The sequence below is a fragment of the Panthera uncia genome (assembly GCF_023721935.1).
Source record: "Panthera uncia isolate 11264 chromosome C1 unlocalized genomic scaffold, Puncia_PCG_1.0 HiC_scaffold_4, whole genome shotgun sequence".
Classification (NCBI taxonomy): domain Eukaryota; kingdom Metazoa; phylum Chordata; class Mammalia; order Carnivora; family Felidae; genus Panthera; species Panthera uncia.
The window spans coordinates 42,873,147-42,892,945 of NW_026057585.1; the positions used below are offsets into that span (position 1 = coordinate 42,873,147).

At 38.1% G+C, this 19,799-nt stretch overlaps 1 protein-coding gene across 4 annotated transcripts in view; it reads left to right on the forward strand.

The window, feature by feature from the left end:
* The window catches only part of SLC44A5 (solute carrier family 44 member 5), a 314,929-nt gene that overhangs the window by 155,713 nt on the left and 139,417 nt on the right, over positions 1-19,799 (forward strand). For all 4 annotated transcript variants that reach the window (XM_049616997.1, XM_049616996.1, XM_049616995.1 and 1 more), the window contains one exon: positions 7,948-8,002. In XM_049616997.1, the coding sequence (XP_049472954.1) occupies positions 7,948-8,002 (55 nt within the window). The remainder of the gene's footprint in view (positions 1-7,947; positions 8,003-19,799) is intronic.

Sequence of the window (19,799 nt, forward strand, 5' to 3'; positions counted from 1 at the left end):
GTTTATAGAATCCTGGTGGTATTGAAACCCTCTCCTTTCTTCCCATCAATGGTTTTGGGGAACAGATTTCTTGTTCAGTCCCCTGTGAGTGTTTTCACTCTTTCTCTTTCTCTCCAGCTACTTTTGGGGGAATGTTTTCTTGAATGATACCAATGTGCTGCACTATCCCTCTTTCTCTTTCTCTCTCTGCAAGAACAGCTCCCTACCCTCTGTGGCTTTTCTTTCCCTCAGTTCACCTCTCCACACCATGTGCGTGCTGAGTTCTGTGGCTCAAGTTATGCAGATTGTTGAGTTAATCCTCAGATCAATTTCCTAAGTGTTCAAAATGGTTTGGTGCTGATCTAGCTGCATTTCAGGGATGAAACAAGCTCCGAGTCTCCATGCTACTCTGCCAACTTAACTCCTCTCCCCAAATTTTGCTTTTTGTAACTGATCAATGGTAGTTATATTGTTATTTTTCTTTGAGAAACAGATTGCTTTTAAAGAAAAGAGTCTTTCCAAGCATAACTTGCTGCTTTATCTTACGATTTGCATTCAACAAAATTATGTGAAATCCACACCCATGAGTTGAATTAATTACCTGAACTATTCTTCTTAATCTTCCTGAATTATTTCTAAGAAGAAAAATTGTATTGTATGAGTAAAATAACAACTTTATCTATAATAAGTAACTTATATTATAAATGTTTTTAGTGATTCTGTTGTCAAATAATTTTGGTGATCGGAGAATCACATGAACTTAAGGAGGTATTAAAATGATTGCCTAATTATAATTATTTTTTTCTGTAAGTTAGAAATATGATTGTATTCAACTAGCTAAGCCATAGGATAGTTAAGCATTGTGGCTCTTTTCACTTAGCTGGCCTCTCAGTCTATTTATTCCAGAGATGCAATTAGAGACTGTGAGGGCCTCTGAAAAAGCAAGGGCCTGTATAGATTTCAGGAAATAAAAAATTTGCATGACAATACAAGTTCTGCCAACACATGGGGCAGGCTGAAGTCATCACTTTCCAGCTGTCATTACTATATGGAATCAGCTAAATCTTATCGTTTGACTGTGGCTTTAGTTTAGTGTATTTTCAACTGAAATAAAAGGCAGCCAGGATTTACAATCAGAAAGTGTCAGCTTTTCAGACAGATTTGACAATGGCATTTCATTTACACTGTGATCCACTTTTTAACTTTGTAAAGTGCAAATCACACCAAAATTGGAAGCCAGCCTAGGTACCTTTTTTAAAAAGTAATCTTTTCATCAAATGTGGGGCTCAAACTCACAGCCTCTGAGATTGAGTTGCATGCTCTACCAACTGGTAGCCAGCCAGGTGCCCCTCCAGCCCAGGTACTTTTAAACCAGTTTTGACTATCTTTAATGTAAAAAGTGAATAATTACAAGATCAATATAAGTTGAGTTCTCTGACTTATTTCAGTTAGCATAATATACTCTAGTTCCATCCACATTGTTGCAAATGGCATTAAGGAGGGCACTTTTCAGGATGAGCACTGGGTGTCATATGTAAGAGATGAATCACTGGGTTCTACTCCTAAAACCAAGACTACACTGTATGTTAACTAACTTGAATTTAAATGCTTTTTTTAAATTTTATTTTTTTTAGTTTTGAAAGAGAAAGTGCATAAGTGGGGGAGAGGCAGAGAGAAAGGGAGACACAGAATCTGAAGTAGGCTCTAGGCTCTATGCTGTTAACACAGAGCCCAACACAGGGCTCAAACCTGTAAACTGCGAGATCATAACCTGGGCCAAAGTTGGACGCTTAACTGACTGAGCCACCCAGACACCCCTAACTTGAATTTAAATAAATAAACAAAAAGATGAATATAAGTTGCTAAGCCCTTTTTGTCTGCTTCCTCTCTCCACTCATCTGTGGATGTTCTTTGAGATCACCAATGAGCAACTTTCTGTCAAGTGGCTCAACATAGGCTTTGGGATCAGACCATGTGCCTTCTAATTATGCTAAGGGTAATAGGGCAAATTAGCTTCCCCTCTGTACCTCAACTTCCTCATTTATAAAATGGAATTTTGACAATGACATATATCACAGAATTATGGGGCATTAAATAACATAATAAATATACCAGGGATTTGCATAGTGCAAGGGAGTACAACTCACATGTGTTCTATGTGTAATTGTGCAAAATAGCAGATATATGTGCAAAGTACTTACAGCAGTCCCACGTATAAATAAGCATTCAGTTAGTAATCATTTTCCAGTAGAATTCATAATCTCTCATTCATGGAATTCTTTAGCTTTCTTGAATGTCACTTTCTGTTTCTTTTTCGGTAACTGTTTAATTTTACCTTTTACCCTTAACTGTGGTGTTTCCCAAAGCTCATACACATCATGATGACCTGCTTTTCTCTTTCTTACTCCATCAACTTTGGTCTGTTATGAACAGCTAGAATTAAGAATTATGTACAAACTGAGACTGAGGTTAAGAATGAGATTCAGAATAAAATCAAGTAGTCTTGGTGGTCTCCAAATATGATTATATATTAGGATTATCTGATGGGACAATTAAAGATACAGATTCTCATGCCCACCCCAGACCAAGAGAATTGTAGTATTTGGTGCGAGGGGCTGGTAACTTGTATCCCCAAACAGTTTTTAAGCTGTAAAGCCAGATTTGTGAACTAAAACCTGGAACCAGCAAGAATACCAACATTAGTGTTCCACATCAGAGTGGAAGATCCGAGTCTAAGAGCACAGGAGTCAGAGGGCAGGTAGAACATGGAGCCCAAGTTGAGTCAGTCAGGAATTGGAGAAACCTATCCACTCATGACCCCACTCTGTGCCCCATGGTACCCTCTTCATATCTCTATCATGGCTCTACTACACAGTGTTGAAATTATACTTTTGAGCTTATGTGTCTTATTCAACTGTGAGACTTATGAAGGCAGACTTAGTGTCAAGAATTCATTCTTGAATCTCCATTCTGTTCATAGCAAGAATACAATGTGTTGTTAAAATGAATTATTGAAACCTAAATCAAGACAAGAGAGTGAGTTTATAAGTGGGACTTTTTGGTTGCTATAAGGGACATGAACTAGCAAAAAGCAAGAAAAGGGAATTTGGTGTAAGTATACAACGTATCTCATGAAACAACCCTGGGCCTTAGGTAGGAACTGGACCAAGAAGCTATACAGCCCACCAGGACTTCCACCTCTGTCTCACTTAACGTATTTGCTTCAGTAATTTCTTTCTGAAAGCTAGTGTTCTCTGCTTCCCTGGTCTTCAGGCTTTATGTTTTGCAGTTCTAATCTCCCACTGACTAACTTACTGTCCATTCTAATTCAAAATTTCTGGGATACAGTGACCAGGAATGACTGGCTCAGCTTGGGCCTAGTGTCCAAACCAGATTCAGTTCCTGCTTGCCAAGGAACAGGCATATGGGAGAAATCTACCCACTCCTATGGATTAGAGAGGAGGTCAGTTACCAGTTGGGCAGAATTAGACAAGCAGTCAGGAAAAGAGAAATTGACAATGTGTCAGAGAATTCGGCATTGAAGTATATATGGACTATCTCAAACAGGAAACATTTTACATGCTTCCCCTTGGAGTAGAAGCCAACGTTGGCATTGCAGGGGAAGGCCAGTGGGATCTGTTCTGTTGCAATAAGACTACACAGAGTGTGGATCCCAGGTAGGGCATCTTCTTAGCCTCTCCATGCCTTGTTTTATTTTCATATGTAAAGTGAGGCTAGTAATGGTTTCCAATCTATCTACATAATAAGGTTTTTGTATCAAAGTAAGCAAAATAATGCATATGAATGCTGTACACTTAGCATTTAATGCTAAAAACATGTTAAATATTATTGTTATTGTTGCTATAGTAACATTATAACTGACAGGTCCTGCAGTTCTTCTTTGTGGAGTTCATCACTTGTCATGATATAAATTCTGTGACTTCCACATATTTATCTTAAGACTTGACCCAAGACTCCAGTTTAACTCTGGTTGAATGCTAGACTTACAATCAGATATCACTTCAAAATCAATCTCATGCTCTTTTTCTTATAACAATTTTACAGTTTCTTCCACCTACTAATGTTCTCAAACTGTTTCAGTGGCATCAATCTCTCCTTAAGCCTGGGCAAAAGACTAAAAGTGATTAAGAATTGGTCACTTGATCTGAAGCCATCTTTGACTTCTCTCTTTTACACCCCACGTCATTCATCAAGTTTTATTTATTTTTTTCATGTGATTACATTGACTAATAATGAATATTCACTGGGGGTTTACTATGTGCCAGATCCTGCTTTCAGCACTTTTTTTTAAAATTTACATCCAAGTTACTTAACATATGGTGCAACAATGATTTCAAGAGTAGATTCCTTAATGCCCCTTACCCATTTAGCCCATCTCTCCTCCCACAACCCCTCCAGCAATCTTCTGTTTGTTCTTTATATTTAAGAGTCTCTTATATTTTGTCCCCCTCCCTGTTTTTATATTCTTTTCGCTTCCCTTCCCTTATGTTCACCTGTTTTGTATCTTAAAGTCCTATTGTGGGTGAAGTCATATATTTGTCTTTCTCTGACTAATTTTGCTTAGCATAATACCCTCCAGTTCCATCCATGTAGTTGCAAATGACAAGATTTCATTCTTTTTGATTGCTGAGTAATACTCCATTGTATATATATACCACATCTTCTTTATCCACTCGTCTATTGATGGACATTTGGGATCTTTCCATACTTTGGCTATTGTTGATAGTGCTGCTATAAACATTGGGGTGCATGTGCTCCTTCGAAACAGCATATCTGTATCCCTTGGATAAATACTTACTAGTGCAATTGCTGAGTTGTAGGGTAGTTCTATTTTTAATTTTTTGAGGAAACTCCATGCTGTTTTCCAGAGTAGATGCACCAGTTTGCATTCCCACCAGCAGTGCAAAAGAGATCCTCTTTCTCCACAACCTCACCAACATCTGTTGTTACCTGAGTTGTTCATGTTAGCCATTCTGATAGGTGTAAGGTGGTATCTCATTGTGGTTTTGATTTGTATGTCCCTGATGATGAATGATGTTGAGCATTTTTTCATATGTCGGTTGGCCATCTGGATGTCTACTTTGGAGAATGTCTATTCATGTCTTTTGCCCATTTCCTCACTGGATTATTTGTTTTTTGGGTGTTGAGTTTGATAAGTTCTTTGTGGATTTTGGATACGGACCCTTTATCTGATATGTCGTTTGCAAATACCTTCTCCCATTCTGTCAGTTGCCTTTTAGTTTTGCTGATTGTTTCCTTTGCTGTGCAGAAACTTTTTATTTTGATGAGGTCCCAATAGTTCATTTTCGCTTTTGTTTCCCTTGCCTTTGGAGACTTGTTGAGTAAGAAGTTGCTGTGGCCAATGTCAAAGAGGTTTTTGCCTGCTTTCTCCTCAAGGATTTTGATGATTTCCTGTCTTACATTTAGGTCTTTCATCCATTTTGAGTTTATTTTTTTGTATGGTGTAAGAAAGTGGTTCAGGTTCACTTGTCTGCCTGTCGCTGTCCAGTTTTCCCAGCACTACTTGCTGAAGAGACTGTCTTTATTCCATTGGATATTTTTTCCTGCTTTGTCAAAGATTAGTCATATGTTTGTGGGTCCATTTATGGGTTCTCCATTCTGTTCCATTGATCTGAGTGTCTGTTCTTGTGCCATTACCATACTGTCTTGATGATTACAGCTTTGTAATACAGCTTGAAGCCCAGGATTGTGATGCCTCCTGCTTTGGTTCTCTTTTTCAAGATTGCTTTGGCTATTCGGGGTCTCTTCTGGTTTCATACAAATTTTAGGATTGTTTGTTCTAGCTCTGTGAAGAATGCCAGTATTATTTTGATAGGGATTGCATTGAATATGTGTATTGTTTTGGGTAGTATTGACATTTGAACACTATTTGTTCTTCCTATCCAGGAGCATGGAATATTTTCCCTTTGTTTTTGTGTCTTCTTCAATTTCTTTCGTAAGCTTTCTATAGTTTTCAGCATGTAGGTTTTTCACCTCTTTGGTTTCCTTGCTTGTGCACACATTCTCTCTCTCCCTCTCCCTCTCTCTCTCTCTTAAAAAAAAGAAACAAAAAAACCCCAAAGACAAAATCTTCTATCCCAGATTTTTAGGCTTTCTATAGTCTGATCCTATGGTATCTATTCAGTTTTTCCCCCCTTCTCCTATCCCATTATTTATTATTCCAATCAGGCTGATCTTTTCACTATCCCCACAAACATGCTAATCATATCTACCCTAGGTGACTTCATTCATCGCCACAGGTCTAAACTTCACCTGTCTAACTTAATATATTGTGGCTCTAATCTCAGCTGAAAGTGACATTTCCTTCCCTGGATCTCATAACACTTTCTTTGTACCCCTCTTATGATATAATGTTCTGCCTTGTATTATAACAATTTTGGTACTTTTCTTATTTCTCTCCCTGCTCATCAGTTAGCTTGCTGAAGACAGAGACCGTTTCACTAAATCTTGTATACCCTGCAGTGTCTCTTTCAATGCAGAACACGTAACATGTGATCAATAAATAGCTACTGAATTTAACAGAATTCTAGTTTCATTCACACAAAATGTTTTTCTTTGCCTTTTGTTTTATTCTAATCTTTCACAAAAGTCTCATTTTCTTGAATGAAACCCTTGTGACTCTTCTAGTCTTTGATGAAACCTACTTTCTTAGAAGTCTTATAACACTTAAGGCTGATACCACATAATATGGTTCTTTATTAATTGTTTTATATGGTATGTTCAGTGTTCATGTGTTACAACACAGGGCCTGGTAAATAAAGATTCTTAAGGACTTTTGTTGAATAAATCAATGCATTGATCTTGTCCCACCAATTGTAAGGTCTCTGAGATAGGGACCATGCCTTAAATATCTTCTGTGCCCTTGGATCTCTCAGCATATAATAGGTGCTTTATGAATATTCACTGACTGACTGGCTCTTGGATTTCTGTTGCATGTTTGTCTTTACATTCCTGTTGTTTTGTCCTCAGCAGATGATTACACTAAAGAGGTCTCTGAGTCCTCAGACCTCATTTCCCCATTTACAGGCAGAGTCAGGTTGCTGACACATGCGTTTGGTGATGGTTGTTGTTGTTGTTGTTTTGCCATTATGTTTAGGAATGTTGTCTTTAATTCCAGGACTAAGCCTTCTCAAAGGACAAATCCCTAAAGGAAGCAGGGGAGGGGGGTGGGATTGCAAAATACAGATCCCTGGCCAGAATGATTTTACAGAACTTGCTCCTGGGTCTGCTTACACAGTACATGCCAGGGGAAAAAAACCATTCTGTGTGTACCTTGTACGGTTTACAAATGAGGGTAATATATCACAATCATGATGCAACAATGCGTCATGATGTGGCCTAAGATGTATAAAATAACTTCCATCCTAGGGCACCTGGTGACTCAGTTGGTAGGATCTTAAAATATCAATTAAAAATAATGTTTATATAGTATGATAGTGACTTGTATATACCATATAGCCAATGTGGCAGAGACCAACAATATTTCAACCTCTTGAAGGAAAGCCTAATCTACTGAGAGAAAGGGGAGAACTAGATAAGTAAGCATCTCTATTATATTTTGCACCTCACAAGTATGCAATACTTGATGATGGTAGATGGTAGAATGGCTTTGCAGACTAGAAGAGCTCCAAGTTTTGCTACCCTGGATGCAATCTATAATGTTATTATCCAGAACAAAGGGAGGTATGTGTACAGTATGCACAGAATATGGTCCTTAACAACTTTTCCTTGTCTTGCTTCTAGCTGGAGAGAGGGAAAAGGATTGGCAGATGTAACCAAGGCAAAACTGATGTTTCCTTGGACCAAAGATTGAATACAGCATTATACTGGGCAGTAGCCAAGTTGTAGATTTTTCTTTATTAATATTGTATATGTATTTATTTGCCATTTCATTGGCATATATGCTTAAAAACTTCTTTGTTTTAGATGCAGGTGATCCAAAGACATTTGATCTGAATTTCAAAGGGCCTGTTGCCAAAAGGTAAGCAATTCTTTTCTTGGAAATATATTTCTTGACAAACACAGAAAGCTTATCTTTGGTACCATTTTCTGGTCAATGGAGAATTATGTCTGTTATGAAGGGGAAATGACTTATTTTTTTGCCTAAATGTCACGTTCTTTATGTAGAGAAAATACAGAGAACAAATCTTTCCATGAGTCATGGATATCCTGTCCTATTCAGCAAATGAACTGCCTTAAATTATTGGACCAGAGAGTTTGTGTTTTTCAAAAAGAAAAGCCTAAAAATGCTTTATAAGATTTAACCACTTTGTAGAGAAGCAAACACATTTGATAGTTGTTTGATGCACCTGCTTACTGTGTGATTCACCATTGTAAATGCAAAGTTGCTATGCCAACTTCTTCCACACCAGGTATTTGTGCTACGCAGCTTCCCAAAGCAGACAGCTTTCTTGGAGATAACCATTCACCAAGGCATCATGTAAGCTGTAGGATATTTTAGACTGCTCTAGGGAAATGTGTACTTGTCTCAAATGGTGCTTCTTTCTAAAAGTTGTATGGCATTTAAAAACTATCCAGTAATTCATAGGCCTCTTTTATTATTATTTTTACCCTCTATTCCCAGGCTTCCTGCTAATCAAAACAGGGGTTTACAGGGTGGAATAGGTAAGAATGAGGAGAAAATTATGCTGTTGGCAGCTGGGTTTTGCTTAGCTTTCACCTTGATTTCTGGCAGTTGTATGTCATAACAGACTGTTAGGTGAAATAGCATGAATAGCACGATCAGCATGCTATCGTTGTTTTGAGCTGCCAACCATCAGCATGTACGTTAGCATTTACTGTTACGTGCCTGTAATATTCCGGCTTTAAACAAATGTGTATTCAGTTTATTCTAATTCTGTAAAAAGCCAAGTCATTTGTTTGGGGTTACTTATTTGAGGGTGCACCAATGCCTTCTTTAGAGTAAGTCTGAAATCTCTTGTTCTTTCCATGGTAACACCATGAATACGTTCTGTTGTCCAGTATACAAACAGCCTCATTTGGTATGTAGGTTACTTTTACTGCACTTACATTCATTTTCCAATAACTAATTTGTGCTAATTGAACCTAGCCTATTGGCCTTAAGGGACCACTAGATATAATCCAGATTCAATAGTAGTAGTAGTAGAAGTAGAAGTAATATATGGTAGTAATAATGAGAATTATAATATAAATTGCTGTCACATTTGGACAGACAAAATACAGATTATAGGTATGCCTTTTCTTCCTTTGTTTTCCATAACATTTATTTATTTTTTTAAATCTTTTAAAAAATGCATTTATTAATTTACATCCAAGTTAGTTAGCATATGGTGCAACAATGATTTCAGGAGTAGATTTCTTAATGCCCCTTACCCACTTAGAGCCCATCCCCCCTTCCACCACCCCTCCAGCAACCCTCTGTTTGTTCTCCATATTTATGAGTCTCTTCTGTTTTGTCCCCCTCCCTGTTTTTATATTCTTTTTGCTCCCCTTCCCTTATGTTCATCTGTTTTGTATCTTAAAGTCCTCATGTGAGTGATGTCATTATGATATTTGTCTTTCTCTGAGTGACTAATTTTGCTTAGCATAATACCCTCCAGTTCCATCCACGTAGGTGTGCCTTTTCTAGCCATAGAGAAGAGAGCAGAGTTAAACCTGGATGGCTTTAGGTGTGGGGAAGGAGTTGAGATCTGTCTTCATTTATTTAGAATTTAATGATGGAACCAGGTAGTCCAGGTAAAGTCCAAAAAACTGTGATAACCACTGTGAGGAAAGTAATTTATTTTTACTGAGGGCCTTTTTACTGAGGGCCTTTTGTGATGCCCCAGCACCACAAGGCCTTCAAAGGTGAAATGGTCATTATGTGGGCATACTTCCCCCACTCTTCAATCCAAGAACAGGGGAAAGTGTTGTAAAACCACAGGAGCTTAGTGACAGAAAGACACAGCTGACCCATTTGTAACTTTTCAGGCTGCAGGATTTTATAATGCCCTTCCTGGAAAAACAATTAGAGTGTTTAAAGAGCAAATGAGAAATCCCAAATTCTTCACATTACCTCTGGCAACAGAATGAGCTTTAATAACCTCTTTTGCTTACAGATATCACTTCCCTTCTGAAGGATACAAAGTATTATCAGAGATCCAGGCCAATTCTTACACCATTCTCTGCTTGTCAGTCAGCCATCTTCTATACACCTCTCTCAGTTCACAAGAACATCATTTTGTCCCCTTTATTCAACAGAATTTTTTTAAAGGTTGTTTTGCATTGGGTTGAGATTGTGAGCTTGGTAAAAATGAGTGTCTAGCACCCTTAGCAGTACATTAGGCAATGAAAATGAATGCACATAGAAAACAAAGACATAAGGCTCTTTTATAAGATGCTGCATGAGAAATTCCTCTTGTTAATTTAGAACAAATAAATTTTTAATTTAATGGCAAATTAGTATACTTTCTTCCATTATATAAAGAGAATTGTGTAATCCAGCATATTTTTCTTTTGTACTGAATTGTAGAAGGCCCACTGATAAATTCAATTTCAATGCCAGCAACTACATTAGCCTTTGAGTCAAGAATTTCTTTTTGGGAATTTGAATTTCTATTTCTACTTTAATAACTCTCTTGCACCCAGGTGTTTTAAATCATTTCATTTAAGTTTTTTTTCTTGGAAAGAGGCAGCATATAGGTAGACAGGTAAATAGAAATAAAAGGCCTACACATTCCATAATTACCTTTTTCCTCTATACACAAAATAGATGAAGGACATATGACTCATACTAATCAAATTGGTAGGTTTCACAATGCTTAAAATAACTATTATTATAAAAGGTAGAAAATCTATCTGAAATGTAATAAGATGCATTTATTTCTACCTGAAGCATTGGGCGGAGGTGGCAAATTCACTAACTCTCAAGATGAGAGAGGAGAAACATTCATTACAGATGTGGTGGAGGGGATTCATTCACATAAAGAAGTTGGACTAAATGACCTCTAAGTCCTTTGCAATCTTAAAATTTCAAGACTGTGATTCGACTCTTAATGCCAAAGTACAGAAGAGTCCAGCTTCTGGCTTAAGTGACACACATAGAAAGCACTGTACTGATGCCCTCTTGTGAATTCTGAAGTGCCATTATCAAGTAGACATCTCAAGTTATTGTGAGGACACAATGTTGTTTCCTAAATTTATGCACTTCCCATATTGGCTACCTGTTGAAATAATTGGTGTGCTCTTTGTTATACCAATTATGACACCATTTATTTTTATTTCTCTTAATTTCCTTTCAGATTTTGAGGCTGAGAGTTTTCAAAGGGAGTGCTATGGATATAGGCTTTTTATTTCAAACTATTTTACAAATCAAAATGGTTTGTAGCCTCCTCTCTTCCTTCATATTCTCTCCAGTAGAGGTTTATTGTATAGCACTCTCCTCAGACTGATTTTGAGAAGGTTACCAATGATCTCAATCTTTCCAAGTGTAGTGGTGGTGACTTTTGTTTTAACCTCACAGCAGCATTTGACAAAGGTGACCACTCTCTACTTTTTGAAATGTTCTTTTCTTTTGGCTTCCTTGCCATGATACTCACCTGAAGCTTCTTTCACCTCATTGGCTTCTACTTTTCAGTTTCTTCAATCTTTGTTTGATCTCCAAATGTTGGAATGCCACAGGACTTGGCCTTTTCTTCTCTTTCTCTAGTCTGTTTTTACACTAGGCCAATAATTTTAAATATTATCTGTATGTCAATGTCCCTCAAGCTTCTATTGCTACCAATGACCCTTCCATTGGCCTCCATGTTTCTGTATTTAGCTGCCTACTCAACATTTGTCTTTGGATTCTCAATACTTATTCAAACTTAATTTGGCTCAGCTGAAATCTTGATTCCTACTCCTGCTCCAAAGTTCTAAAACCTCCTGCCTCAGTCTTTTCCATCTCAGAAAATGACACCAGTATCCATCAGGTTACAGATCCTTGGTTTCTTTTTGTTTTTCTCATCTCCCATATTCACTCCAATAGGAAGTCTTATTGATATAACTCCATAATATGTCACCAAATCAACTGTTTAATCCATCTTTCCTTTTACCACCTATACTTTTGCACTGAAATCTAAAATGGTCCTCCTTATTTCACTCCTGCTTCTCTTAAATCCATTATCCACACAAGACCCTGAGTGAACTTTCAAATCACAGATGAAATTATGCAGCTCTTCAACTTATATATTTTCAATAGCTTCCCATAGCACTTTGATTAAAACTCAAATTTATGGGGCCTTTTGCGAGAGCCCTCTGTGTAACTCACTGACCTTATCCCCTATCACTCTTTCTCTCTTTAACTTCTCATTGTAGCTACACTTGCTTTCTTCCCATTTTTTGAACAGTCTAAATTTGCATCCTCCTTGGGGACTTTGTGTTTGTTATTCCTCTGACTGAGATATTTTGCTCCCAGACTTTTGCATGACTGGCTTCCTCTTATCCTGTTCCTAACTGTCATTGCCCCAGATGCCTTAATGACAATCCAGTCCTGCAGCCATACACACTCTTTCTCTCTCTCTTTTTTTTTAGTAGTTTCAGGTTTTAAATTGCAGCTAGTTAACATAGTCACTCTCTGCTACATGAATTAATTGTATTTATACGTTTTATCACTATTGAAAAACTGCTTTATTCATTTCTTCGCTTACATAATTAATGTCTTGTCTATAGTATCATGTCAGTGAAAATCAAGAACCTTGTATATTTTGTTCATCGCTCTATCCCCTGGACTTACAAATTCCCTGACACATATGCATTTGTTGGATGACTAAATGAACTATCATCCTAGCTTTAAAACTGAAAACATGCTGGAAAGGATAGAAGCTAGTTGGAATGAAGGTAGGGAACCATTTAGAAGACTCCTTCAGTAATCTGCCTGACAAATGATTAAAACCTGGACTAAGGCAATGGCCCTGGGAGAAAAGAAATTTAAGAGGTAATGAAAAGGCAAAACCTTTAAGGCTTTAGGACTGATTGTATGTTGGGTGTTGAGGAGAGAATCTAGCATGACTATGCCCAATAACCAGATGGATTGTGGTTACAATCACCAAAGTAGGGAACACATGAAGAAAAGCAGAGAAATCATGTGTTTAGATTTTGAAATGTTGAGTTAAGGATGCCTATGGCATATCCAGGTAGGAATATTTAGTAGAAAGTAAGAAATACACTTCTGAGGCTCTTTGAAATATTGATACGTTTATTTTAACTAAAAAAGTATCTAAATAAAGAGGGAAGTTTGAAAGAATATTAAAGTAGAATAAAAAATGTAATTTTTCCCTGATCATCCCTAGAGTAAACTGCAGGTACTTTCTCTGGTGCTTGCAGAGTTCTCTGTGTGCTTATAATATTGTGTTGTAGTTAGTTGTTTGCTTGGCTAACTCAACTGAACCATGAGTTCTGCTAAGCAGAACTGCACATAGTAGACCTGTGAGTAACAGTTTTGATCATGTTGCACCTCCTACTCAAGTTTCACTAGTGAGTTCCCACTGCATGAACATTAATATTATATTCACATCTCTACACAGATTTGTCTCAATGTATCTGCCTAAACTACTCTCCCCTCCCCTCCCCTCTTGTCCTCTTCTCTTCTCTTCTCTTCTCTTCTCTTCTCTTCTCTTCTCTTCTCTTCTCTCTTTGTCTCCCCTGCCACTCTGTCTCTCTAGGGTTTTGAAACCCTTGAATGAGCTTTCTGTTGAACCAAACCAGTCCTGTATACTTCTACAGGGTCTGAAAACTTATTATGTCACTGTCCTGGAAGTACAACAACAACAACAACAACTCAGGGATGGTGGCTGGCACTAACAAAGCTCACAAGAGACTGATGTATAAAACCAGAATGCCAATACAGTAATTTACGTTAAGAAATTTAATTGCTGAGCAGACCTGGTCTTCATGTTGACCTGACCAGCACATTGCTCCCTTGAGACAAACTGCATGAGAAACTTAATTATCAATAGGTTGCTTGATAAGTATATAGTTAGAACAAGGGAATTGCATGAGTGGGATGTCTAGTGACATCAGGTGCTGGCTGCCTATGGTGTCTATCAACAGAATGGGATCTTCACATCAGTTTGACTTGGTGCCCTAACCTGGAGAGTGTTTGGAAGGGCAATGCTGTTTGATCATTATTTGCAATTCTCCTTAAATTTGTTAATAAATTCAGTCAATTTAAAGTTAGGCTTGCTGGACTGGGAAGCTTACAGTATCATTGAAGTGACTACATACGTCTCTGCTTTAATTATGTGTTGATTTCATAGTTTAACTCTTAGAAAGTAGTATTATTTTCTATTCTCTCAAGTTTTGGGGAAGCACCTTACTGTTACATAAAGTGGTAGTCTTCCTTGCTTAATGGTCTGGCTCAGGATCCACCTCTTCTGACCCTAGTCTCAGAGTGCCTTCCCTCCACTGTCATCCTGCAGCTTGTGCTATGAATGATACATACACTTGCTTTTTAACTTTTGTACTCATGTATTGTTTTGTCATCTGGCTTGTCAGTCTCTTGGACGACAGAGATCTACATTCAGTATAAGTGTAATTAATGATGAGGGCTGGCTCTTCCCTGCCCTGTCCCCCACCTCAATATACCACTGGTTAGAGCACCTACTCCTTGGATGGAATTCTGCTTATAAAGAATAGGGTTATTTCTTTCATAGCTATGCTTATAAATGTTAACATTCTTTGAATCTTCATCTTTCAGGTCTACTTTTCTATGAAAAAAAATAAGTAAAATAAACAAATTCCATCTCCATGTCCTGAGAAGATAATATATGATCTTTATCACAGGGTGCCAAGTGTAGCAATTTGGACCTTATTTTTTCAGATTTGGATCATAGGTCAAGAAAATAGTCATAACATTTTAATGGCTTTTCTCTAACACAAAATGAATGAGATAAACAGAATAAACTGAACTTTTTACACTGGGACCTATAAATCTCTGACCTGCCTTGACATAGCATTCTGGGATCTGCACTGCATACAGTGTCATGCCTTCTGTGGACACTTCATGAAAACTAATTGAGTTGAATATTGGTCTGAGGTAGATTTCATAAGCCCTGATAATGCCAATAACTCAGAGAACTCTCATACCATGCTCCTCTTAGCTGAGAGTTGCATTTAGGAATTTGAACACCCATATTACACTAATGTCATATGAAGATGGTATAGAATTTGGATAGCTTCTCAGCAAGAACTTTAAATATGACTTTAAAGTCTTAGACTTCAAATCTATTAGTAAAGCTTTACTTATGCCTGTATATGGTAACTGTTTTGCCTCAAATGTGATAGCACTATAGCCATTATTCAGCCTCTTCTGAGGTTCACCCTTATATTTATTTATAGGTTCTATGTCACTTTGCTTCTTCCCCATCCCTGTTTTCCTTTATTCCTTAAACCAATATTTATAGTACATCTAACTTTATGATAAGAATTATGCTAGTTGGTGATAATATAAAGATAGGATGTCTTTTCCTCAAGGAATTAGATAATAGAAGAAACAGACAACTGAAAAGACTTTAAGGTTCAATGTGGGAAGTACAAGCTGTGGAAGAGAACAAAAGACCTGGCTTTCAGCTGTGGATGTCATACGTGGCTACTATTCCAAAGATTAATATTAATTGTTTTTCATTCAACAAATATTTATTGTTCATATATTATTCTCCCAATATCCCCTAGGCATTCAAGATATAGTGATGAGCAAGATAAACAAGGCCTCTGGTTTTTGGAAGGGAAAGAGACAGGCAGACAACATCTGAAAAATGAATGTGACAGTTTCAGAAAGTGAAAACTGTGAAGAAGAAAACAAAACAGGATGGTGTGATGATAATGCCTAGCTGAGAATGGGGGTGGGCTTTAATTTAGATTTTGTGGCCACAATAGACCTCTTAGAGCTGACGATGAAATGAGACTTGAATAATAAGGAGGACCTAGCTGTACAAAGATTGAGAACATAGCACTTCAGACAGAGAAATAGCAAAACATAAAGTGTCTAAGGCAGGAATAAGCTTAGTATGTTCAAAGAGCAGAGTGAAGGCTGGTGTGAGTGCGGTATGATAGAAGGGGGAGAGGTTGGGGAGTGGGTTTGTAGGTGATTCCGGCAAGCACATTACAGTTTGTATGTACAAGTGTGACGGAAAGTCATTGGAGAGTTTTAGAAGAGTGAGTTAATCTAATACATGTTCTTAAAACTCATTTTTACTGCTGTGTGGAGAATAGCTTTTAAGAATCCAAAAGCATCAGCAGGGAGATCAATAGGATGCTTTTGCAGTCATCTAAGTGGAGGAGTCGGTGACTTGGACCATGGTGGTGATAGTGGAGAAGGATAGATGTGAATAGATTCAATATATGTTTTGATAGTAGAGGTGAGAAGTGAGAGAAACAGAGGAGTCTAGGATAACTGCTAGATAGGTAACTGGAACAACTGAGTGGATGATGATCCTCTATACAAAGAATGGAAAGATTAGGGGAGGAGCAAGTTTGCTATTGCAGGACTTCTGTTTTGACTGTGTTAAATTTGAGTTGCAGAATAGATATTCCTATGATGATGTTATATATGACTCTGAAGCTCAGTGAAGAATAAAGTGAGGGCTGGATATTGAGAGTTGGAGGGTCATTAGCATAGAGATAATATTTAAAACCAAGTGTCTGGATAGGATCACTTAAGAGGGTGAAGAATATACCTAAGGACAAACTCTGGACTTGACAACATTTAAGAGAACCAGCACAGGAGATAGAAAAAGCACCCAATGGGTTAGCAGAAAAGCAAGGAGAATGAAACATTTTAGAAGCTAAATGTAGTATTACAAGAAGAGATGGATGGATGGATGGATGGATGGATGGATGGATGGATGGATGGAGTCAACTGTGTTGATTGCTTTGGGAGGTTAAGTAAGATAAAAACTAAGAGGTAACCATTGGATTTGGCAACACAAAAGTCATTAGTGACTTCATTATCTCAATCTCAATGATGTAGTGGGCACTTAAGTCTGACTGGGGAAACTTAGAGAATGTCAGGTGAAAGCCTGGAGGTAGCCATTAGAGATAACTCTTTCAATAAGTTTTGTTGGAAGATGAGGGGAATCTGGGATCAAAGTAGAGTTTTCTAAAGATAGAAGATACTACAACATGGTGTGTGGTGCTGGAGATGATCCAGGACAGTGATGATGCAAGAGAAAGGGGACATTATAGAAAGAAAATCCTGAAGATGGAATCTAGAACATGATCAGACATTGGCCTTAGGTAGGAACAGAGATTCCTAGTCCATACTGTAAGATGGTAAGCAGGGAATAAGATGTCAATATTTCTGATGATGAGAAGAGGGAGATTCTTACTGCTGGCTTCTAGTTTCTCAGTGAATTATGAGGTAAGGTCATTAGACAGGGATGGGCTAATGGTGGCAGTAGAGGTGGTAGCAGGCCTATGTGCATGGGGATTGAGAGGAGAAAGTATGGAATGATCATTTTGGAAAGTGAGAAGGTGAACATTATAAATTATTAATCCAGAATATGTATGTTTTGCATTTCCCGTATAGTTTATTTTTCTAGTCTTACAAAGATTTAAGGGTGACAAACTTTGGTCACTGTTCTGATGGAGCATAATGATTTTTAGACACATAATTAGATGCCTAAATTATGTGAACAAGAAGATCCTGAGGTAGCTGGAATTGGATGGCAGTACCTTAGGGTAATTCACATACAAAGAGGATCTTGAATGATATTTTGAAGAAAGGATCATGCTGTCAAAGAGACACTTTTTATGTGATGGCTTAAAGACAGGATAAGCATGTTCCATACCAAGCAGATGTGCTTAGCTAGTGTGGAAAGCAGGGACTATATATAACATATAGGTAAAAAAAAAATAGAGAGGCTGGGCATATGTATGAAATATTGGAGAGGAAATATTGGCAGCATTTTTTTTTTTGCTATAATGGAGGAGGAAAAAAGAAGAGGTTTAGGTAGATTCTAGATCATGCATTAGTTTTTTCTTTCATTCATAACTCTTATCTGTTATGCACTGTGGGCATACAGAAGTGAATAGGACAGACTACGCTCTCAAAAAACTTAAAATTTAAACTACTGACTTTAATATAAAAATTATCAACTTGCTACACAGGGATACAGGCATAATTCAGGGCAATAGAGAAAAATGAGTGAAATGAATAATTATTCCCTATTGGAAGGATGAGGAAATATTTCTTGAAGGTATCATTTGAGCTGGACCTTAGAAGAGGAGAATGATTTTGATAGAGAATGAAGAAGAGAATCAGACTCATGGAAGCAGGTGTTGCAGATTCAGTTCTCTGGAAGCAGATGCTGAACTGGAGTCTGTGGTGCAAGCTCTTTATTAGGGATAAACACCAGTGAAAAGAAGGGGGAAGGAAGTGGGATTGCACAGAGGGAGATGTCCAACTGCTACCACAAAGCCTCAGTCCACCCAGCAGGGAGCTGTGGAGTGAGTACTGTCCCTCCCAGAGGTCTGGAGTATCTCTGAAATGATCACACTTGGCTCACTTGGCTCACACTATGAGCCCACTTGGCTCAGTTCCTGGTTTGCCAGCTGTCCTGGGAGGGCATGACGTGGTGTGGAAACAGCTGAGGTGGACTCTGAAGGTCCTGGTGGGCTAGAGGCTATTTATGACCACACGTGCCACAGCCAGGCAGCAAGTCCTTCTTGAAGGGGAATCTGGGTGGTGCATCTCCATGTGGACCACAGCATGTGAGTGCATGGTGTATTCTGTGGCGCTCCAGAGGGGCTGGAACAGAGACTAGGGTGAAACACACCTTGGGAATGAAGCTGAGCAGGTCATTTGGGATTACTGAGAAGTTTAAAAGGCAGGATGAGGATTTGGGACTCTTTTTCCTTTGGGGATTTGTTAAGGGAGTTATGTAGGACTATGTGATTGATCATGTAATGCTCTGATTTCAGGAGAGAACCCCAAGCCGTGAAGTTAGGGCAGCAGAACCTCTTAATAGTAAGAGTTGCCATAGAACACAGCTTAATGAATTTGTGTGAGGCCGGGAGGAAGATAGACTGCCCACTGCGCCCATTTTCATTTGGGTCTGTTGTTACTTTATAATAGTATCCTTGATGTTTCATTCAACACAGACATTTGACCCTTCACCTTTACTATGATGATAATTAAAATGTTTCTAACAGACCCACAGCTTCTTTTTTTTTCTGGAAAAGCTAATGTTTACCTTTACTACTATATGTCTATATACCATATGCCATTTTACCATATACCTGTATCAGAAGAATTTATTACCACATACTCTTCAAACATTGTTGCAGTCAGGCTGTTTTGCAACTGAATGAATTTGTTTTTCATTTGCTCTCAATCCATCATTGTATACTTTAAGTGTGAATTCTTTTGGCAGGACATTGGGGAAAGAAAATATTTTTCTGTTTAAAAAATTGAATGTACTTGGCATGCAGTTGGAGCAGGAGACCAGTGAGTGGGCAGAGTTGGGAAGCCAATAGGGGTGAAGGCAACAGGCAGCTTCCAAGGGCCTGGGCCCTGGGGTGTGGCACTCACTCTGTGACTGGGCTGGATAACGTGAGATGAAGACTGTGGAGGCAATCTTAGTAGCGGCATCCCATTAGGGAATTTCTAAGTCATTCAGACACCAGCAGTGTGGAGCCAGGTTACCAAGTCTTAATAGAACCACAGAAAACCAAGGAGTAGAAAGAGCATATCAGGAGGCAGAAAGTCAAGGCCTAGTAGAATTTTCTCCACTCACTAGTATGTGACCTTAATTACTTTTCTTAATGCAATGACTATGCAA